Raw genomic sequence first — 25,187 nt, 5'->3', positions numbered from 1 at the left:
TTATTCAAGCTCTGGAGTCTATAGTAAATTACATTTCATATGTCATGTCCGTACAATTTGCTTTACTGCTGCACCACAGTAGATCAGAAATCAGAATTTTTCAAAGTATAAGATAACCTCTATGCATTGGTTTCATAATAAAACTGCAACTGCATTTGAATAATTAATTTTCTTCCCCTTTAACTAAGCCTGAATTTGAAAACCAACGCTTCCCAGAGCTGATCAACGGTCTGCTATCAAACCTTACTGGATATTCTGTCCTTTTTCTTATCTTGCAAGGAGAATAAAAGCAACATACCAATACAATCGTCCCAGAGAAGTAAAGTACACTGCATCTGTCGAACAGCAGTACATGTACTTTTAGGTGGGCTGTTCATTAGTTACTGTTGATTTGAGCTTGGGGATGCTAATATAATTCACACTGTTGCATTTTAACACAAAGTTTACACAAGTTTCACACACCCCCAGCCTTTGTTTTCATGATGGATGCTATTGAGAGAAGGAAAGGAATTACTGCTACTGTCAGAGGTTAACTATCTCACACACTCACCTTACATGCCACATACACAAGCTAACAATGCTAACATATGCTGAATACATTCCTACAGCACAAAGAAGAAGAGAGTTGAAAACTCTTAAGTCAGGCACTTTCCACAGTGACCTGTTCTCTTAGCATCATGTCAACGACAAACCTGATTTCCCCAGCCAGATTTCTCCTAGAGAAAGCCGATTTTCTCTGCCACGTTTGAGGGTAAACCGCTTCCTAATTGGCTTTTTTAACGTGGGCACACGTGCATCAAGATAAAAGACTTACAGTAAGTCAGGGAAAGTAACGGCGGAGCAGCTGGATGAAAGGAGAGAGCATTACATGTTGTAATGCATCCTCAAATTCAAACTAATTCCACCCAAAGTCAGATTATGAACTAAACTTTCAAAAGAGTAAAATAGCTGGCTTCCCCTTCTGAAAATGTGACTGTGTGGTAGGGGTGAGAATCTTCACTGCTTTCACGATTTGATTAGGATTACCCTGTCAACGATTCGAATCGATATACGATGCATCACAATGCTTCACCTCAATATTATTATATATTACTACACACGGTTTTCATCGACAAATCCAAGCAGACATATATGAAATCCCCTTTCTATTGTACCTGCTCTTGAAAAAGACACTTCCTGAATGTAGCGCGGCGGAACACAACAGACAAAAGGCAGACACAAAAAAAGAAGCGAGCAGGAAATCAACAAGTAACATCAGTAGGCAATAATCGATTATGGTCGGTCACTGCATGGACGCAGAATCATCCACGTCCGCATCGCGATGCATCGATGCAATGATTCATTTCAATACTCCTACTATTTGTAAAGTTCAAACTCATAAGAATGACACATATGAATTACATATCTTAGTATTAAAGATAACAGGAGATGACACTTTATTGTCATCTCTACTCACGGATTGAATAAGGATGTTTCCGACGGTCTGCCTATCGTGCCATTGGCTGACGCAGCCGGCGACTTGCTCGAGGAAGTGCTCGTGGTGCTCCAGGATCTCCGGGATCTGGTAAAACATCTCGTCCACCAGCAGAGGGTCCACTATGGAGCCGCTGTCCTGCTGTTTGAGAGGACGCATGTAGCCCTGAGGGGGGACAAGAAAACCAGTTAGTTACAGGCCATTTCAAATCATTTAAATATGCACCAAGTTAAGATGGCTGTCAGGGCAATTTGTTTGACAAGTTTCTAGCACTGAGAACTTTGAGATGTAATTATTGTCATAGCTCCTTTTAAATTAGCTACTGTATGGTGATTATTGTAAGTGTTAATATTGGATGTTATCAAGATGTAACTGCCAGTGAATGTTGGCAGACATTTTGCTCCAGGTTTGGTAACACTTTCTATTCAGTTCTTTTCACCAAGTGGGAGATAGAACTCAGGAATCACTGATAACTCCACAAATGCAGTCTGAACAATATGATGTGAATGCACATCGGCCATGTTGGTGTAAATGCCACAGTAACAATTCAAGTAGTTATATCAAATTTGTGTCTGCATATAATTTCACACCCTTTCCTCCTTCTTTTCTCCTGATGATTACATTTTCTTTTTTTTATTTTACTCGGGCCTCAAGGTAACTCCATACACACAATAAAATGGACTTTTGTAGATTAATCAGTTTTTCAGCAGTGCGTGACACACTATGCCTCATAGACATGCACACAGCAATCCATTAAAAGCTGAGGGAAATTTAGAGATTTAATTTACTGTATAAAATGGATTCAGACCGATGTGACCCGAGAATCCAGAAGCTGTTCAGTCCAGTCAACCGTGTGTGGCTCACTGCCTGACTCCATGACACATTTGATGACTAATCCAATCTGCTGGCTAAAACTATTTGTTTTGAAGTAAGTTGGGACACAGATATGTTTTAATGCAGCAGTGATTCAGCTTCCTTTAACTAATTTATCTTAAAAATATGTTACAGTCAATAAGAGTCCAGTAACTTTATGTCACAGGGAAACATCGGGTTCTAATGGAAGCTTCCTACTTTTAATTCAGATGGAGCCACACATAGTTTGATAAAGAGGATTGTTTTTGACTTCTTTGATAAGGATGATCTCTTTATCAACAAGTGCTTATGAAAGGCGAAAGTATCTTCTCAAATGTCATTGTTATCCTAAAGATGTGACTATAATTGTCGACTGATTGGAAATTAGTCGGCTAATGAATAAACTGTGTGAGGGTAGCTCTAGATTAGTGGCCTCCAGCCCTGCTTCCACAGAGCTACTTTCTCTGCATCTTTTAGGTATCTCCCGACTCCCTACTACTGTGTAGCGTTTTAATGTAACATTATCTAAAAGTCAGTCCAATCTGGTGACAGCGATTATGTCACACATTGATTCAAGTCCAATATTTGCTCTTCTGTTAATTCCTATGAACTACAATAGGCTAAAATGTAGCATGTAGTATGACTGTGGGGGACTGGAGAGTCGGTGATAGTTACAGTGTGTGTGGGTCTGACACTACGTGCGACATCTTTCACATACATGTAGGCATTTGATCCAATGTCATTATGAAAACATTGATTAGTACAGCTCATATTAATTCTTTACGTCAGACCAGGTATTTGAGACCATCCTAAGCCACCCAAAAAAGAAACAAGGAGAAAGAGTCCGATTTCAACTTTGGGAAGTGCCGCTGTAGAGCTGTCTCAGCTGAACCACATCTGACACCCTCCTTCAGGGATCTGCACTCTCACTGCAGTCACCGTGGTAACACTTACTTTCCCTTTGTCGCCATGGAAACACAGCCCAGGATTATTCACTTTGTGGCCACACACACACACACACACACACACACACACACACACACACACACACACACACAGAAACACATGTAAAGGGAGAAGCGCAGAAAAATCAGTGTGCATGTGGGATGTGCGTGCCCAATCCCAACCACACACACACACACATTTCACACAGATGAAAGCAAGCACACACACTGTTCGCCCACACACCGCAAATGGTGACAGGTTATACAACAGGGGATGGTTGTGTGTGTGTGTGTGTGTGTGTGTGTGTGTGTGTGTGTGTGTGTGTGTGTGTGTGTGTGTGTGCATCAGACAAAGAGAGAGAGCGATGCAGCTAAGATTTGGGGTAAGGGTTAGTGATCCGTTGGACATAGAGAGGTGTAGGATGGAGGGAGAGAGAGAGAGAGAGAGAGAGAGAGAGTGAGAGAGTGTGTGTGTGTGTGTGTGTGTGTGCGGATAATAATGCTGATGACAGTGAGTTGTGATGGGGTTTGCAGATTAGCCTGACTGAATGACAATAAGTGGATTACATAACACCTTTGTTACCTACATTTGTTATTTATGTCCTCAGCCATCTGTGAATCCACCATGTTGTGTGTGTGTGTGTGTGTGTGTGTGTGTGTGTGTGTGTGTGTGTGTGTGTGTGTGTGTGTGTGTATGCGCGTGCATGTGTGATGGCAAAACATGCAAAAAGAATGTGTGTGCCTGTAAGTGAACGTTGCTATCCTATAACACCAGAAATGTAAGAAGTGTGAAATGTGTATGTTACCTGAATGAGACTGCGTAGTGACTCCACATATGACTGCTCTGTGTCCAAGAGGGTCATCATCACATGTTTCCTCATGTCCTGTGAAAACAGAAGAAGAAGGTCAATCATCACTGCATTTACAGTAGATTAATCTTCTTCACATATTCATACCGTCATTAGTTAGAGGAACATTCTACTGAAGGATACAAAATGTAGACTGCACACAGCACTCAACACACTGATATACACCTGTACCTCCATCGTAACACCTAGCCATTTAAGACAATCTTGTTGTATGCAAGCCTTAATTCTCAAACCCCTTTGTAGTGTTTTTAATCAATTATTGGTCTAATGTGCCTAATCTTCTAGGAGAAGCAAAGTAATCACTGCGTACTTTCTGACTTTTTGGTTCCTACCACTTTAGGTTCCTTCAACTGTTTGATTGAAATATCAGATCTTTAATGTCAATGACATTATAAACAAACAGACAAGACTGCAAAGATGTTGTCATTGTTGCATATTCATATGCAAGTGAATAAGCTGCTCAACACACAGTGAACAAAAAGCCCAACACATTACGGCCGAGAAGGAAAAAGAGAGAATAAAAGCGAGAGACTAAGAAAGACCGATGACGGGAAGAAGGGCAGACAAAAAACAAAAAATGTCAACATAATTTGATAATTTCTTGTACATGATATATGATCATTTACTTTTCTGCACTGTGAGATTGATCAAAATCAGAAGCGAAAACACCATACATTTCAAGGCAACAATTGAAAGGTGTGTGCTACAAAAGGTACAAATCCATCCCTCTTTTCTCTAGTTATACTGTAATGTGAATGTGTAATGTCTATCCTATGACTTGAAACAGGCTATGTGTGTGTGTGTGTGTGTGTGTGTGTGTGTGTGTGTGTGTGTGTGTGTGTGTGTGTGTGTGTGTGTGTGTGAGACAGAGAGTGAGAGGTGGGAGAATAACTAGGGGAGTATATAAGGATCATGGAACAAGTCAGACATTATCTCAAGGGTCTCAGGAGAGTCTCCCAAAATATTCCATACGCGACTTGTAAATATCAATCTGAGCCACAGGCAAAACCCTACGGTGCATATGTAACCACAATGTCTCTCACTGTCTTTTATACACACACAAACACACAGGCCACAAAAACACAGGAGGGTTTTTTTCCTTCCTCCTTTGCTCCGCTCTGCCAGCACCACTGTGCCCTATAAATAACCGTAACAATAACTTCCCAGAAAGGCCATGTTTAGTGTTTGGCATCTAAAGTGATCCCAGGGGCGCTGTGGGGTACCACCCGAGGGTGAAAGTTGGTGTGTGGATGGAGGAGTGTGTGACATTAAGAGAGAGAGAGAGAGAGAGAGAGAGAGAGAGAGAGAGAGAGAGAGAGAGAGAGAGAGAGAGAGAGAGTGTGTGTCAAAAAGTGCATCAAAGTAATTGCGAGTGGAAAACCTGCCGTCTAAAATTGGAGAAAAGCATCATGTTTTTTTTTTTTTATAGTAAACGTTAGGCTGACCAGTGACTCATCTCTTATCAAATAATTTTTCCCAAGCTCCACACCGTTTGCTCCTTCACAGAGTGAGAGATGTAGTCCAAGTCTACTCTACCCTGAGATATAAACACAATGGAGTGGAAGGAATAAATGCAGGGCTAAAGAGGGAAACACACAATACCGCAGTAATCATCCATCTATACTCCCCCAATTACCCTCCAAATAGGGACACTCATCTATTCAAAATACATCTTGGGTCAGTCCCCTGATACAGTAGCAGCAGCCCTGCCAAAGTGTCCTGAATCCCAGTTTCTCAAGTGATAGTTATCTTGATTTCTTTTTTTTTTTTTTTTAGTATTCATAATTCAGTTGCTGATCTTTCTGGGTAAATGTCACACCTACAAATCTAAATAGACTGACTTAAAACCAAGGTTTAATTATTTTGTTGTCAAGCTCTGACAGTATTGCACCAAAATTAAAGATGTGAACAGCAATAAGCTAAGAAGACATTCAATATTTTAGATGAATTAGATTTAATTTGAACTTTAATAAATGGTCTTCAATGGACTTAATAAACTCCTGGTTTGTAACAGTTGTTGCTGGGTTTTTGTAAGATTATTTATGTACCTTTTTGTTATAAATAAAGACAGTCAATGTTGTTTTACATTGTTCAATTAAAAGTTCACACTCTATCAGAAAATAATGGAAAATATACATCACAATTGAACCCCAGAGTGAAATCTTCAAACTGCTTGTTTTTCTGACCATCAGCACACACAAAAAAACCACCTCAATATACAAGTATATGAAATAGGTAAATCATTTTGTATTATTGATTAACTATTATTATAAATATGTAGCAAATATTCACAAATGTTTGGCATTTGTGTTGAGTGAGTAAAATGATAAATCATAATTATTGTCACATCATTTGCTGTCTGGGTGCTCTAAGCGATGTTGGGTAACGTTATTCTTGTTGACGTTCAAAGTATTTTCAAACAAAACGAGACTAGCTCGCCCCTCCCTCCTCCTCATCCCGTCCCCTCCCCCTCCCTTCTGTGCTTCAGCGAACTATCATATCTTACAATCAATCAATAAACCACTTGTGCCAACAGATGATAACTTGTTGAGAATAATGCTATCAAACATAAAGCACAACTGCATTGCTAGACAGCAACTACAGTAATCTCTATATATTTGAACTGCAGTGCTCTCTCAGAAATACTACAACCTGCAGTATTTATGTAGTGTACGGTATATGTAGTAAAAGCAGGATTCTCCCAGTAGCTACAACTGCAGTGATAGATGCTGTTTCAGTCAGCATCTCCTGACAGTGCTGCACGCACGCACGCACACACACACACACACACACACACACACACACACACACACACACACACACACACACACACACACACACACACACCAGCCTCTGCATGAATGTCTCATGCAAATTAAATCTCATTTACGATGATCAAACTGACGAATGAAGATGCACTCTCTTTTCTCACGACTGCTGAATCATTATTTGATGTCACCCTGACAAAAACACACAAAATTGACTGCTTTCACTATGAAACAGGCAAACAAGCACATGGGACATGGCGCACACACACACACACACACACACACACACACACACACACACACACACACACACACACACACACACACACACACACACACACACGGAGTGATTTGGACTCTCAGAGATCAGTTAATAATGATGGGAACAGGATGACGGGAATAACACGTACTGTATGTGTGTGACAATGAGGTAAATAAGAAGGAAAATGTTCCTCTGTTCTGTGCTGGTCGTCTTTATCTGATTATACACACACGCACGCACGCACGCACGCACACACGCACACACAACATGGTGCAATAATGCTAGGAATGCTAGTTCTACTTTGCTAGCAGGGTTACCATAGGAATCCCAGCTGAGAGGCTGAATGGTCACAGGAAAGGCTGGTCTCTCACAACAGCAGAGCTGAAGACAAGACACTCAGTCCAGTCTGAGTCAAGCCACAGACCAGAGAGCCCAGTCAGCGTAATAAAACAACAGTCACACACTGTGTGGTGCTATGAGGACACAGGATGAGTCACTTTTTTCCCCATCTCATTTTCCCCCTGTCCAGCTCACAAGGTAGAGGTTGGGGAGTAACGCTAGTCTAGTTATGTTATTTGATTTCATTGTTTTCACGGTTTGTTAAAATTCCAAATCAATTTTTATCAAAACCAATAAGAAAGATGGACTAAACTACAAAAGTAAGAGCCAGGTAGTAATACACTGGAATTATCTTTAAACAATCTTGAGAAAAGCAGTGGCAGGGAGTTAAGCTGACACAGGTGTGACAGAAGTTTAACGAGCCTAAGCACAGGTGTAACCAATACCATTAATGAGAGCTACATTCCACTCATGACACCTGGCCTTTTCTCATATTTATAAGAGAAACCTATTAGTCTTGTGTTGTCTTCCCGTCAACTTTTTTCGATGCCATGTTTGTTTTTGCTTTTTCCAACGTTTTAAATTGTTAAATTTTTCATCTACACATTTTCAGCGCTCATTTTCTACGTCCCATATAAAACAAAAACTGAAAACGGGTCAACATGACCCGAAGTCAACACAAGGGTTACTACGTCACTACTGCACTATCCACATATCGTTTGTGGTTGCAACGTCCGTGGTAGTTCTCGCATTGTGCAGCACATTGTGCTTCCACCTGAAATGAAATGTGCTATATAAATAAAGTTTTGCTTGCTTAACATGCTTTGACATGTATTGTATGCAGTCATGCCAATAAAGCCACTTAAATTAAAAAATACATATATTTATTACTTGACTATATCAATTAAAAAAATGCAGGCACAGAACTCACAGCCCATTGATTGTTTGCCACCACTGACAATCCAATAGAAAAACAAAAAAATAACTTAGAAACTCAGAGCCTCAGCCCTGACACCTGAAGCCTCATGAATAAAAGAGTGCGTAGGATCCACTCAAAGTGTATGTTCGCATAAAAGAAAAAGATAACGTGGCCCAAAAAATAAATCAGATTTATAAAACCGTGCGCATGCACACCTGCAGGCAATGTTTCCTTTATAAATTACAGTCCACATGGAAACAGCCGCACGTGAGTCAGCCTTATATCCCACCCTCTACACACCCACATTCAACCATAAATGGTCAATGCAAAGCACCTCATGAATGTCGATGCACAGGCACAAATAACCCTGCTGGTTTGAATGTTTACGATAAAGTGGATTGTTACATTTTAGTCTGTGTCAGCTGATAGTGTGTGTAGTTAGGCTGATGTACATGGCCAGACTGACAATGAGGGTGTGTTGGTTGATCTGATTTAATCCAGGCATTGCAGGTGTTGACAGCGGCAAACCACACGTTTCTACATGGAGAACACTACTGAAGACAAAGATGCTGAAAGACTATTCTTGTTTTCCCACAACACAACTTTTGGAAATACACCGTTTAAAACCTGAACTCTACACCACGGAGAGCAGGCTCGCAGAGTCGTGAGGCAGACAAAGGAGAGGACGCGGAGCATTTAATGCGGAACAGTGGCCACCAGACAGCAGAAAAGATCGACTCCTGCACGCCTGGCTCCAGAACGCAAATTGAAACCGCAGCTGGGTGAGTCAGTTTAACACAGCACAACCCCTCTTAGGTGGGAAAGTATACACTCATCAAGGCCAGTTTAGGTCTCCCTCTCACGTTAAATGCAACACGCAGGTAAAGGAGACAGGGGGAATAATGTTACCGGCTAGGCTAGTCTTTAGTAGCCGTGTATCTTTGTTATACGAGCCCAGGTTAGCTTAGCCTTGTAACAGGATCTAAAAGTAACTTGTAATATAAAACTGAAATTTAATGTGTGAGAGGCATCATTATACGTATAATGATGCCCGTCACATTTAATTTCTACAATCTGCAGAAATTTGGTCTCAGCTCATTTTGGATTACCTTATGAGCCTACATAATATATGCTGTTGCTTAAATATCTTTGTAATCAAGCATGAATAACTAATATTTCTCTCTCTCTCTATATCTCTATCTCTCTCTCTCTCTCTCTCTATCTCTCTCTATATATATATATATATATATATATCTCTCTCTCTCTCTCTCTCTCTCTCTCTCTCTCTCTCTCTTTTTTTTTTATATATATATATATATATATATATATATATATATATATATATATATATATAGTGCAATATTAGTTATCTAATCTATCTATCTATCTATCTAATGCAGTATCTCCTAAATTAAATATCTTTCATAAACCTAAGGAGTCACCTATTTTCAGAGCTCTTAAAATCACAGCTTCAAATTATTTGTAATCTGATAACTTTGATCTATTTAACCACCCAGATCTTAGGAATGATGTGGCCTGGAGAGCAAGAATGTGTTTTTGTAATTTAATCAGCCCAAAACAGCCCAAGCTAAGATCTGTTTAGAGAGACAGGTCTGTACATCACAGCCTGCTCATTTGAGATAGAATTCACAGAGGGGCACAAAGAGTATGCCATAATATGTTATGTATCCGGTTATTCTTTTCTATAAGACACAGTCACAATCTCAAACGTTACTCGGAAGTCAGGGTTGTAGCCTGTGGCATGGCGGTAACTGTGACAGGATAGATGATTCACAGGATTCTGCCCGTCACTTATTAACACTGGAGGAGATCTGAGAAGAAACCCTTGACTGTGTGTGGGAGAGAAAGATCTGAACAAGTGTGTACAGTGTGTGTGTGTGTGTGTGTGTGTGTGTGTGTGTGTGTGTGTGTGTGTGTGTGTGTGTGTGTGTGTGTGTGTGTGTGTGTGTGTGTGTGTGTGTGTGTGTGAGTAGTACAGCATGTTCTCATGAGTCCCTCTGCGAGCTCTGGTGTCTTGATAATGGCATGGACACAGGGGGTCCATAAAGTAAGTTATTCGTCACAACTGCAGCCAAACATTACAGCATGACCGTAAAGACAACATAAACCAGAGTCAGAGCACAGGCAGACACTATTTTAGTTTCATGTAGCCAAGGTCATGCGGTGTATCAACTATGTACTGTCTGCCTTTGCTGTGAGTGTATGTTGTTCTGTACACTCTAATATAGCACTGCTATTACTGTGTTGCAGCATACTTTTTGTTTGTATAAAACTGTACAAAACCGTTGCTGTAATTTTCCTCATGGTAGTTTGACCAGGCCACACCTTGGCGTTTGAGGGCTGCTAAATGAGAAAAACTGAACGGCATACAAGGTGTTCAATTGCAGAATGTAATGTATTCATTACAGGATAGACAACAACTTTTCATCCTGTACCTGTTTTGTACACAAAATGTAGTATCTAAAAGTGGTATTTTGTCAATGTCAATTCTTTCCAAGGGCCGCAGCTGCTTTCAATTTTGGGCCATCAAATATTTTGTAAGGTCATTTCCTTCTCTCTCTGTGACCTACGCCGCCGACAAAAAGACTGGGACACAGCTGTAAAGACTGCAGCTGTATCACTTTGAACTAAAAAAAAAAAAAAATACAAATAATGATGTAAAAATAAAAGCCTAAAACGCCCCAAAAAAATAATCTTGAAACAAGTTCCCCAAACCCCATACTGTTTGAGATCTGAGCTAAAGTGATTTCATTAAAAGCATCAGCAGCGGCAACACAGCTCTTTCCTCTCATCTCATTGCTGTCGTCACACCTCTCCACCCCTGCCGTTTTCATCCCCTCTCCCTGATGACTGTTTCCCCTGGCAACAGCCTGGCGAACGCAGCAACAGGCAGCTCGAATTCGGCCAAAGAGTATCCTCATCACCCATCTTTTCCCCTTTTCATTCACACATACACCTCTGTAAACAGATCGATTTTCACATCTTCATGTTTCTAGGTCCTGAACGTAATAGTCTCATGCGTCACTTCCTCGTCAAGCTTCTGCCTTTTGGCAGGGTTATGTCATTTTGCGTGCAGATGTGAGTGACAGCCTGTGTGTCTATGTTCTCCCTAATTGTTATTTGCATGCCACAGACTGCTGACTACTATCAAATAGTTTTCTCTCCCTTTCAGACGAGCGAACACAGACTATTGATCCACACCTCGACTCCTCCGTCATCATCACCTCTTCCATTCCCTTCCTCTCATCCTACTCTTTCCTTTCTAAAGCTCCTCACATTGGTCTCACCTCACATTCACACAATCACTTCATAAAACATCTATGTTAAGGTGTGTAATTGGTCCTCTGCTGCTGCTTCAATATTTGCCTTTATCAAACCACAAATTGAATCTATTTTTTTGTACCTATACTGCATTACATACAATCAGAATCGATTAGTTGATTCATTGATTTGTTAATTGACAAAAAAGAAAATGGCATTAATTGGCCACTATTTTATAATAATAATTATTTTATAATTTTATAATAGTAATTCATTCAAGCAAATATGGCATACATTTTGACTAATATGAATATTTGCTGGTTTTCTTACTCTTTTATGATATTAAAATATCTTTGAAGTTTTGGACAGGTTGTCAGACAAAACAAGACACAACAGAAAATGTATGACTTTCTTTTTATATATATATTTTGAGATTTGATGGATCAAAATATGAATAGAAAATAATTCAGAGATCTATCAGTTGGGGTGCTACAATTATTTGAAAAGACAGATTACCAAAAGTGTCATACTGTCAGGCCTAAGAAAGTCTTGTGTCCTTGCTATGGTGAATAGTTAGCTCTCATTTTCCACACTTCTATAATGAAATGCATCATAAGAACATGTATCGCTGCTCTTAAATAGATTTACTTGACCCTCCCACGTACAAATACACGTCAGTCCTTGGGGTGGATTAACAGGCTGGTTGTAAGGATTAGCAGAACTACAGCGGCCGCGTTATGTCTGCAGTATGTGCGAGTTTGTGCATTCACGCATGTGTGGAGGTAATCCGAAGCGTGTTTGTTGATTTTGCTGCCACTCATGCATGCATAACTCGAAGTACACGACAATCGCGCAAAAAGAAAATGCTACTAGAGAGGACTTAACATAGAATATATACATATATGAAAAAACTACCACAGACCGTGTACGCACAGATCATCAAAACACTGGACAGTGAGTGCAGATTCATAAACGAGTGCAGATGGACAGACCGTGAGACTACAAGAGTAGTAAGAGTGTTTGTGACAGTAGGTGTTGGAGCTAATCATGTAATTCACTCAGCTCTAATTCTATTGTAGAGAGAGACAGAGAGAGGAGATCTGAAGAAAGACCCATTATACAAGTAAGACAGTCATGTTAAATCAAGGAATGAGCTATGACAGTGAAGGAGATACACAGAAAAACAGAACAAAAAAGAATTCAAAGAAAGGCAGCATCTACAGCAGAAGAAGAAGAAAGAGAATGAGAACACGAGAGGAAAAAGAAGAAGGCTGGATGAAATCTAAAGCCACAAATCTCCAAGGCAAAGAAAAGAAAACACCTAGTCTACCTCTCCGTTGGGGCTTCCGGCACAAAGTCCATTCCCATTCAAATTCCTGCTGGTGTTCCCATTCTTGTTGTTTCTGAACTGGTCCACAGTATCTCTGTCCACCACTACTTCTCCACCTCCTCCCTCATCTCCTGAATTCTCTCCATTCTCATTCATTTCCTCCAGAGCGATGCTGAACTGGGCAAGGGTTCGCACCATTTGCAGCATACGGAGCGGTCCCTGTGCCCAAATGCACACTCACTTTGGCACATAGACACACAAAACTGCAGGGTTTTTATCGGTTTGTTTAATCACAGATAAAATGCAGTCTTCATGTCCACAGAATAAACGCCTAAGGGTCAAAGGGATCCCCACCTTTCCTTTTATTCACGACATAAAATAAACATCTTCCCTGCCGTTGTTTTTCTGTCCTCTCTTCTTGTGGCAAAAGACGCTTTTAAATAATTCAGTCCTTCAGAAAGCAACCTCTCTGCATGCAAATCTTTTGCTCTTCCATAAATTCAGTGTTGTGTGCCAAAGTGTCTTGGTCCTGCTCTGTTTAGGTAGACTCGGCTACGCAGCTGTCACAACGTCTGTGTCACGCAGCACACACCCACGCCGTATGTGAGAGGCAAAGGAGCATACTTCAGCATGTATGCATGGGTGTCTGATCATTTTCTGCTACATGGAGGATGTAAGCAAGATCTGAGCGTATGTCGAGGTGTGTGTGTGGACCACGGAAGAAATACAAAGTGTGTGGTGGGTGGGTGTGTGTGTGTGTCATGGCCCTCCCCTCGGGTGTGTAAAATGAGAGACAGCAGGCAAGGCAGACGCTCACAGCACTCAGCTCAGCCAGACTCAACCAATCCCTCAATAAATCATCGATTGAGGCATCTGTGGGATGAGAGAGGGGAGGATGACAGAGCTGTCCATTCATCCATCTCCCTCTTAAGTAGCTTTCAAATGATCCGTCCAAAATAACATCCTCCTTATGTCACAACAGCATCAATTCTTGCATGACAACACTGTCTTAAGTTCCTCTACTCCCACTGCAGTTAAATGCTCCATTGAGGCAATACAGACTTGAGTTGTAATGTATTTTCTATCTTTATCCGTTTCCATGCAGGCACACTGAATGGCAGCAGCCCACCGATAACCATGACAACAGTGAGCAAGTGTGTCATTTTAAAAAGCACCAAATCTGTGTTTTCCTGTTTTAGCTATTAAAACTACAAATTATGTTTAGTGACTAAGATGTATTTCCCATTGTCCAGGTTGCTACCCTTTTCCTTTTTTTTAATAATAATAATAATAATAATGTTTAATTTACTAAAACTTTAAATAATAATTTAATAATAATACTTGGTACTAAAAGTAAGGGTATCTCAGCCACTGCTGCTTTGTACGGAAGCGTATTACATTGACCATATAAAAAAAAAATGTAGACACCTTATCTTATAACATTGAGAAAATAACTCATAATTTTGAGAAAAGATCTCATAATTACGAGATCCTGATCTCGTAATTTTGAGAAAAGATTAATTAATTATGAGAGTAATGCATTTTCACAACAGAAAACAGCTAGTCTGAAGCTTTCAGACTAGCTGATGCCATGGAAGCAAATAGGCCTACGACTCACCTGTTCAGTTTAATCCGTTTTTATTTGGGTTTGAGACATTAGGAGATGCTAATGTCTTTAAGTACTATAGATGGGATTGTTACCAGGTGTAACACCTTCCAGGTGTTTAAAATTATCTCATAATTACGAGATCTGTTCTCAAAATTAAGAGTTATTTTCTCAATATTACGAGATAAGGTGTCTACATTTTTTTTCCTATGGTGAATGTTATACACTTCCGTAGCTTTGATTATTCCCATTTTTTCTTTTTCTTTTTTAAATCAGTCTCTTGCGAGTCCCTCAACTTTATGGAAGCGCAATACTATATCAATGGAATACCCCTTTAGTATTTCTTTATGTCTATCAAATATGAGCATATAATGAAACATGCCCATTAAATCTTCCCAGAGCCCAAGGTGAATCAATCTACAGTTATATTAAAACAGATAAAAGCAGCACATTGGAGAATCTGGAAATTCTGAAATTGTGGCCAGGGCCTTTACGTGAGACTAATAGATACATATCATTAATTCTAATTCACCCTGTTCATTTGATATTTTGTAGCCCTCTCTGTTTCAATGGAAAACTTTTATATTGAAAAACTGCAGTAAGGTTGAGTTGAAAAGTAGCTTAATATTGACACCAAAGTTCTATCAGTCAGAATTAATTTATTAGTAAGTGAGAACAGTATTTCTGCAAAATGAGAAACTTAACAGCAACAGAGAAATTTAGCAGTGCAGTTGAACTGATGGAAAGAATAGTGTGGAAATATATTGAGATTATGCTGAATATCCATCCCAGTCATAATGTGTAGTAGATGTACTGATATTATATCATTCTATTATTATTATTATTATATCATTATTTGAGGACTGGCATTATGTGAACATGTTCTTTTTTCGTGCTTTCATAAAGTTTTGATCAAAGTTATATTTTCATCATATGGGTTGTGCAGTTGAACTATTATCCACTGTCCTTAACATACACTATTGGCCTCAGTTTTCCAAAGAGTTTCTGTAAGCAACTGCATACCACGTAAAGTTAATTATCTAAAACATGCAGAACCACCAGTAGGGTCCTTTAACAATTCATAAAGTAAGTGCACCCACATTAACATAACGCAGCAAGCAAGTCCACACCCTTTTGTAATACACAGAAAACCACAAACACAAAAAAGAAAAATCAAGATGGGTGACCAGAGCATAAAGAGGGCAAAACAGCAATTTTGACAAAAGGGTAAAAATGATTGATTGCATGTGTAAGTGAGTGTGCACACATCGGCCGGATGGCACGCATTGCCAACGAGTTTTAATGAGTGCATAGATCTAAAATGCAGTTTTAATGAAAACGTTTCCTAAGTAGAAGACGGCACGGCATGTGGGATTGAGCTGAACTGAACTGAGAGAAGCAACAGTATCTTTAAAAATACCCTATGCCATGCAATATTTACACACATAACAAGCCTTAACTGATTTGATGTCCACCAGCTAAATACAGAGTACTTCTACTGTACATTGCAACACTTTTATAGTTTGACTAAGATATCGATAAACACGAGTTTTCCATTCGAGTTAAGCATGGTATGTGGTGGCTTTTGTCCAGCGATAAACCCGAACACACTTCAGGCTCTTTCTCTCCAACGGAGATCAGATGGTGACAACAGAAAAAGGTCACAAAAGGACATTTAAAAGGTCAAGCTCGTGGCAGGAAATTGGCCTTTAATCCTTGTTGCCATAGAAACAATAGACGAGTTTGAAGGTCTGGTGACAGAGATCAGAGATGACAATCTCTCAGGCATGTTCGAAGTTGGAACACAGAATTTTTCTCTGGGCCATACGTCTATTTTTTAAAATCTTTTCTTTAGTGACAAACCTTTAATACCAAATAAAGGCCACTTAATCCCATATAAGCAATTCAAACTAATAACTTTCTTCCGAAGTCTAATGCTTTATAGTTCTGTAAAAAATAAACCGGGAGATCTTGCCTTCTTTATATCTGCACCTCTGTTTCTTTCGTCATTTGTTTATTTATTAAAAGGTCCCATGACATGGTGCTCTTTGGATGCTTTTATATAGACCTTAGTGGTCCCCTAATACTGTATCTGAAGTCTCTTTCCCGAAATTCAGCCTTGGTGCAGAATTACAGCCACTAGAGCCAGTCCCAGAATGAGCTTTCCTTAGTATGTGCCATTTCTGTTTCTGTAGCTATTGAGGAGGAGAGAGGGGGAGGGCAAGGTGGAGGGTGGGGGTGTGGGCTTGACCAACTGCCACTTTGCTCATTTGAAAGCCATGATGTCTCTCTCTCATGGGTGGACCACATTCTCTGGGCGGGCAAAGCAGAGAAAGGGGAGGTAACCTTGCTGCTTATGACCTCATAAGGAGCAAGATTCCAGATCGGACCATCTGAGCTTTCATTTTCTCAAAGGCAGAGCAGGATACCCAGGGCTCGGTTTACACCTATCGCCATTTCTAGCCACTGGGGGACCATAGGCAGGCTGGGGGCATTCATATTAATGTTAAAAAACTTTCATGCCATGGGACCTTGAACCAACACATACTTGTTAGTAATTCATTATTGTATATAATTTTCTACTTTTTGTGGGATTCTTTGACAATAAGAAATACATTTAATATCACAGATACTTCGAAGCCACATGAGAGCACATAAGTCACAATCATAACCTGACCAGTTACATTAGCATCCACAGCATCTTGTTTCTCTAGCAACTCCAGGGTGCTCACATCCTCAGTATTTCCGGTTTAGTTTTGGACTAATGCAGTTGCTAGGTAGTGAAGAAAAAAAAGCCATAAAGTGTGTGCGTTTCTGCATGCATGCATGTACACATGCAGAAAATAATGGGCAGTGTGAGGGATGGAGTGTTCTTCCTGAATGAGTTACCAGCTCGTTATTGGCTGACCCAGATTTCTAAGTGCCTGACACACACACACACACACACACACACACACACACACACACACACACACACACACACACACACACACACACACACACACACACACACACACACACACACATCGATCCTAGGGTCCTTTTCTAGGAATTAGTGTGTATTTATTATTTTCAGTGCAGGTTGGCAGAAGCCATGACTTCTGAAACAGGGAATGAATCGAACACAACAATGATCATAAGCCAGACTCAATTTCAACACCTGACCTTTCCGTCTACAGATAAAAATAAAATAAAAGTGGCCCAATACAAACTTCTATCATCTTAAAAAAGACTAAATTAAAATGTCTACACAATATTCATGCATCACTTTCAATAGGAATAAAACACGGTAGATCACCATACATACACCATGCAAAACATGCATATGTGGCTGATCATGAGTGGGCTAAATTTGCAGTCATGGGCCAACCTCCACCCTGCCAAAAAAAAAAAAATGTGTGTGTGGTTAATTCCTGCTCAGCCACCCCAGCCTGTGTCACTGACTGTTACTAACTGCTAAATGACAGCTGTTGTGACATCTGTATCACAGCCTCTGAGCCAATATCGCCCCAACAAAAACTGAGTCAGTCTAGAGGGAGTCTATAGATAAACATGTAGGAGGACTGATGACACCTGTCAGCATACCCACTGGTCCACAGGTGTGTGTGTGTGTGTCTGTGTCAGAGAGAGACAGAAACCTTAGTAGAGGTGGACGCATGACTGCCCAAACAAATCAAAACAGATTTCTCATCACACACCTGTGCATGCATACAGCTTGTTCCATCTGTGTGTGTGTGTGTGTGTGTGTGTGTGTGTGTGTGTGTGTGTGTGTGTGTGTGTCCAGTTTTCCATCTGGCGTTTATAAAAAACAACCCTCATGAAAGTACAGATACACAGGCACTAAAAGAGAATAAATCATGACATCCTGTCATTCAGGTGTGTGCAGCAGCAGCAGATGTGTGGAGTGCTGTTAGCTCCCCGTGTCAACGCTGGATAACATGATAATGACGGATAGTTCCAGGGAAAAGAGGATTCCCACAGCTACCAAATGGGAGGTCAATATAAAGCTCTGCCTCACTTTACCCCATCTCACCCTCTTTTCATCCGTCTGTCTCTTTCTTACATTACCAGATAAATATGGTTAAATACTGTATAAATGAAAGAAATGAAACTGTGTGCTGAGAGGAACATTACTTAATGTTGTTTTTTTAATGCATGTCTTACTGTAGCTTAATCAAGGTAACAACCCCCCCCCCACACACACACACACACACACACACACACCACAAGGGGGCAGTAGTCATACAAAAAAAAATCATTAAAGATTAACAGTTTTTTTTGGTCTTCCTGCCACAGGGTCACAGTTAAACATTTCTAGATAGTGAATTAATGGATTGATTCAGAAGCTATGTAACATCAGATAAAGGGCACCTGGCATACAGTATAGGTTCATTTTGATAGGAAAATGAGAAAATATTACATAAGATACTTGGTTTCACTTATTTCCCAATTGTCTCCAGGTCAGAAGAGACAGTCATAAAGAGTTTAATGAGCAAAGTAAACAACACATGGTATCTAACAGAGCTGTGATTGTTGTCGAAACTGTAGCATGTGTGAGAGAGAGAGAGAGAGAGCACACACACACAGGTAACCAGATCTACTCCAAATACACCCTTATGGGATGGTGTGGATATTTGTGTGTGTGTGTGTGTGTGTGTGTGTGTGAGACAGAGATACGTGTACTGTGAAAGAGACTTCTGTTGAGACGCTGAGAGGAAAGGGACATCGAAAGGACCACGATAACGTGCACAGGCAGGCACAGCACGGCACACACACACACACACACACACACACACACACACACACACACACACACACACACACACACACACACACACACACACACACACACACACACACACACACACACACACACACACACGTTCTGCTCTGACACACACACGTGAAGACACCTAAGATGATCTGATATAATAGACAAAGCTAACAAAACTGATGGGGAGAAACTCCAATGCAATTACAACCCAAAGCCATGAAAGTCAAATATTGTATAAAAAAAATACATTTAAGGTATTGATTTGAAAAATATTCCTTTTCAAAACATCTATGACTGAATGAACACACAGAACTATATTTGATTAAGGAGTAGTGGAAAACTAAGTCATGCAAAGCTGTATTAAACGTCCCTTACCATAGTTTGTAACACAAGTATTGTTACGGTTCCTGCAATGATTTTCAAGGCATTGCTTTATGGCCATTTCATTTATTACACATCATCTCATCTTTTCAAGAAATCAATGTATGCATTACAACATTTGTCTTACAACGTGGAGAGTAGATCATGATGAAGAAAAATCGAGAAAGATACATCCTACTGAAGATTATGGGCATTTATCTTATTTTTAAATTTCAGGAGCATTTTATTTCATTGTTAAGGCATTTTAAAGCCTTTTACAAAATCTAAGATCTACAAACTTTAAGTAGTAACATAATATAGTAGATCTTTGTAAGTTAAAAAAAAAAAAAAAATGTGAGTTTAGTGCCCTTTTCATCTTCAAAAGGAACGTTTTCAGAATCCTCAACCAGACAGCATTACAGGGACACCAAAGGAGGAGCCTTCGATCCACTCTACATCTACATCCTTCATTTCCTGTCCCACGACAGCCTGACAAGCTAACCTCCAATCCACTTCCTGTCCAGCAACCTCTCCCACAATGCACTGGGATCCAGAGATAGCCATCAGCCACAGAGACAAGTCTTAACCCCAACACCACTCCGGAAATACCTTCTCTGTGTCTGTCTCTCCCACCCAGTTTGTCCTTTCTTCCACCCTCTGTCATCTCCTTCTCTCTCTCCCTCTGATCATTTCTAGAAATCCTCCCCTCTCTTTCACACTGCCTCCCTCACAAAATCTGAAAAACAAAAACATCTCTGTCCCATTTATTTTGAGGTGTTATTTGTAGGAGATGTACCAGTAATGTAGGGAACTTGAAGAGACTATCAGCTGGATTTCCCTGCAGGAAACTGTCTCATAAAAGATGCACACAGTGATAATATTGGCTCTTCAGCAGCGCTTGGACATGCTCTCACACACACACTCACCCCCAAGCGCAGTGATATAGTAGTTTAAGGCTGAGAGTGGGAAAAGGGGAGGACGGGGAGAGAAAAGACAAACCGGGATGAAGAAAAAATTATGGCAAAAAGCAAGAAGAGAGAAATTTAGACTGCGAGAACACTTAGACAGTTATAGTCAGCACTGTTATAACCCTACAGCTTAGCCAAGACTAAACACTGGATGGTGGATTAAGCCCATCTCATCTCTTCCCTTTCCACTTCATACTTTTAACTTTCTTTCTCCACCTTATTCCTCTTTCTCTCCATTTCCCCTCTTTATCTTGAAAGCATCAGCTTAGTTTAGTATACAAACAATACTAAGGGCCCTATTTTAACGATCTAAGCACACAGTGTGAACAAGGGGGTAAGCTTCGCTTCAGAACTCGAACCTCCTATGGCGCCATTTTGAGGCTACAAAGTTATCACCTCCCGTTATCATTCCACTGACTGCCATTCATTTTGACATCACTTTGACAGCGAATAACTTTACATCTGAAGCGTTTAAAGACTATTTGTCCATTGTTTATTTCTAAAGAAACACAACAATGTATAAAAGGCTCCATTACCTTGTACCTCACGTTATGGCTCCGTAGCAGACGTTTTTCAAAAAAATAGGCTAACGATTGTGTCATAACCACGAGACTTACGGTCACACAGTAGAGGAATTACCGTATAGTACAGGAGAAGCACACAGGCAGTTTCGACTTACGTTAGCGGTTTAGGTTTAATTACTATGTTAACTATCATTTTAGTCAGCAATAATTAGCCTGTGCCTATGTTATCTCCTTACATATACCTACACTCTCCGTCTCTGCAAGATTGGGAATGATTGAGATTTCTCTTGGCACAGCTAGAGAGTGTCATCTCCCATTCCCTTTAAAAGCCAGGCGCGTTTGTACCTTGGCGCATTGCTATTATGATGGCGGATTTGCTGAGCAGAAACTGATCTGCTCGTGTGTGAAGCGAAAGCACGCGAGCAGATCATATCATATAATAATATTTCAGTAATATAACAGGTGTCAATAAATTTCACTCAAAACCTCAATAGGGGAATTTCAGGGGGTATCTAAAATTCTTAGGACACAACATGAATGTCATGAAGAAGATGTTTTGTTATGTATACCTATGCTTTTCCTACGGTGGCGTGTCAAAATGTCTTCCGCCTACTGTTCGTACACTTAGTTTACATTGTTAGACCACCCTCCCATGAGTTGTGCTCCCAACTGTTGGGACAAAACTAAAAAAGGGAAACATTTTCTTTATCTCCACTACAGACTATACACACTATGATACCGGATACTCCCAGGATCATTTATAACTGCTCACATTAAAACAGTCACATTCCACTACATCTGCACACACACAGAACACACAGAAGCCACAGGGGGTGCTCTCAGTCATCTTTACTGTACACATTAACCACTGCTTTGTCAAAATATTCACTAACCGTGAAACACACTGAACTTTCTGACTCCTCATAAACACACTATGTCTTAGAGGCTTGATTTGATTTAAGGAAACTAATATTGATCATAACTTTTGTCCTGACTGTGGGATACAGATCAAGGTTATACCAACAAAACCAAGACAAAGAATCAATATTGAAAAACAGAAACAGGCCTTTTGGAGGCAGTTTAGGGTAAAAGACGACAGTGATTGAACTATTCAGCCCAAGTATTATCGGTTTCCCGCAAGAACCTCATATTGCTTAAATATTGATATCAGCTAGTAAATTGCACAAAGTGGTTTTACAACTCGTGGGTCAAGCCAAACCACTGAAAACACATTATGAAATGTCAAATACACATGGGGTCGCATGCAGGGCTCATTCTCTAAAACACATTTTGAAACGCAGAGTGTCTGCAGAAAACAACCAACAACAATGAAGTGTGAACAGCCAAGCAGAAAACTGCCATTTCTCATTGAGTGGTAGTGGAAGTGCTCATTTGTTTGCTTGTACTCACTTGTACTTTGCTTGACTTATTTCTTAATGGCCTTACACTCATGTGAGCCACGTTTGGACTGGGCTAATATCTATGATCTATTTGAACAGGGGCCTGTGAGCAGTGGGACATTTAGTTAATGTGTACTCATAAGTAAAGCCGGGGAGGAAAGAAAATGTTTTTAAATGGTACAGAGAGTGTGTTCTGAAAACTGGGTGTGTACATCTATTGAGAGAAAGAGAGAGACAGTTTCGGACTTGGTGGGGGTGGGCAAAGTATGAGAGCACAAAGAGCAGGATAAGAGGGCAAACTAAAACGGAAGATGATAGCATGAATAAAAAAAGAGAGCTGCCAGTGAACTTCAGGATAGCCAGAGAAAATGGAGAGAAAAAAAAGGGAGAGAACTAAAGAGACCCCGTTTCAACCCGGCCCAATTCCCTCTCGCTCTCTCCTTATATGGCAGTGTTGGGTGTGTGTGTGTGTGTGTGTGTGTGTGTGTGTGTGAGAGAGAGAGAGATACGGGCTCAGTCCCAGTGTTGCTCTCAGAGGGAGCGATTAGATCAGCAAGCGCATGATGACTAAACTCAAACTAAAGGTTTCTTGCCTCGCCATTTGTACACTGCTTTGCCAGCTTTGCCGTGTTCCACATATCCCTTTCCCATCATCGACTCTAATGCACTTTAAAATATCTATGGCATTCAATACACGCTTCATAAAAAGTATATAAGGTTCATGTTAATTGCCAGGATCTGGTTAATGTGGTAGATATTGAAGTTCATTTTACAACAAAATCTCGACAGATTTCTTGGTTTTGTATTCTCAGTCCCTTGGGCGGCAAATGATAAAACACTTTTGGTCTTGAGTCAAGAGCATTTAAGAAAACCTCAGATTTTATCTTTGAGCGGCAGTGGAAAGGGTGGGGAGAGGAGGAAGGGAGAGAACAGAAGAAGAAGAAGAAAAAAGACAAGAGCTTACATCACAGCCTGTTTATGGCTACGGCTCCTTAAAGGGGACAAAAATAACCCCTGGGATATCTGCCTAAGAATGGAAGGAATCATAAGAAGCCAGAATCCGCTCTTTTTCATTTCATCTTTCCCTCCCTCCTCGTTGCACTGGTCTGCTTCCCAGAATGCTCTGGCCTGAGCCCAAATGACAGGAATGCAGGAATCCAGGTAGCGTGTCTGCATGAACACACACACGGTAGACACAAACACACACAATGCATTCATCCACACTGTACAAGGAGGAATGTACTGTACATGTAAATATACACATATCAGTACAGACAATAAACTGTCAGTGAAATGTGTGGCCCTGTGACTTTTAGGTCCAAAAATACATTTTGAACACACTGGGATCACACAGTACACTTTTATATTTCATAAAAGGGATTAATTTTTCAGCAAAACTATACAATTAATCAATGCTCACATAACATGGATCAATCGAAAGGTCATGGCGTGGGTGCCAACGCTGAACGTAAAAATGGATCCCCCCCCCCCCCAATCGTTTTTTCCGTTGAATATTCCAATAACGTTTTATTCAAAACAAGATAAAAGGCAGCATTACTTTTACTGCAAGTTTGAACAGAAAGCAAGAAAATGAGAAATATGGCTGTGTTGCAGCAGAGTTCCGTTGTCTTTATGTTACAGCAAAGACTCAGTCAAGACTACAGTGTTAGCCAGATCAAATCTACAAGTCATCCAAATGAAAAAGACAAAATACGTTGTTTGTCCATGCCCTCACAAAAAAAATCTTCTCTCATGTTATCCTCCTCCATCTTGCTCTAATCTTGTCATTTTCCTTTCCCTCCCCATCATGTCAGTCCTATATTACATCAAGAGGCAGAGAAAGAGAGAGGGACAGAGAGGGAAAGAAGTTTGTTTTTCCGGAGAAGACAACATTCCCAGGCCTGTACCATTCCTCTTTCTATTAATAGAGCACACACACAGCCAAACCAAACACAAGCTCTTCGTTCACTATAGTTACTGTGGAAAACACAAGCCAAGTCCCATGTCTTTATGTTGTGGCCCTTAATGCAAACAAATAGTTACAATTATCTCAGGTGAGAAAGAGAGACTGATATTAAGGCACCAGACTGACATGACTTTAACATGACTGACACTGAGCCCTGTCCGTGCTCTTCTTCTAGTGCCCATTATCACGCTCATTTATTATCAGTATTAACTTGGGCCTCAAGCCTGATCTCAGATTTATCTTGCACATTTATCTTACCCAGGTCGGGCCTCTCACACTGACAGTCAACTCACATTATTTCCTAGCTCACCAGTACATTGTGAAAGAGTCAGTGTGACACCCAAAACGTCAGCCAGTCAGACAAAGCTCCTCCACGGTTAACAAACTTTCTTTTTTTTCTACCCGGACTGCAGTCTGTTAAGATAAGATGCGGTCATGTAACTCTCTGCTGGGTTAATGCTTGAAGTGTTTAGCTGCCACAGAGGTGAGACAGAGGTGAGCGATGAGCGGTCAAAAGGTCTGCTGTTGCCCCCGGAGGCTGCTCACCAAC

At 40.4% G+C, this 25,187-nt stretch overlaps 1 protein-coding gene across 1 annotated transcript in view; it reads right to left on the bottom strand.

Annotated features, from left to right (window-relative positions):
* The window catches only part of LOC120572720 (rho guanine nucleotide exchange factor 17-like), a 59,613-nt gene that overhangs the window by 11,651 nt on the left and 22,775 nt on the right, over positions 1-25,187 (bottom strand). The window contains exons 2-3 of the mRNA XM_039822108.1: positions 4,077-4,154; positions 1,457-1,639 (exon numbers count right to left, since the gene is read on the bottom strand). Coding sequence (XP_039678042.1) covers positions 1,457-1,639; positions 4,077-4,154 — 261 coding nt within the window. The remainder of the gene's footprint in view (positions 1-1,456; positions 1,640-4,076; positions 4,155-25,187) is intronic.

The sequence above is a fragment of the Perca fluviatilis genome, chromosome 2 (assembly GCF_010015445.1).
Source record: "Perca fluviatilis chromosome 2, GENO_Pfluv_1.0, whole genome shotgun sequence".
NCBI classification, from domain to species: domain Eukaryota; kingdom Metazoa; phylum Chordata; class Actinopteri; order Perciformes; family Percidae; genus Perca; species Perca fluviatilis.
The sequence above is the reverse complement of the archived record's forward strand: the minus strand, read 5'-3'. Positions and strand labels throughout refer to the sequence as shown.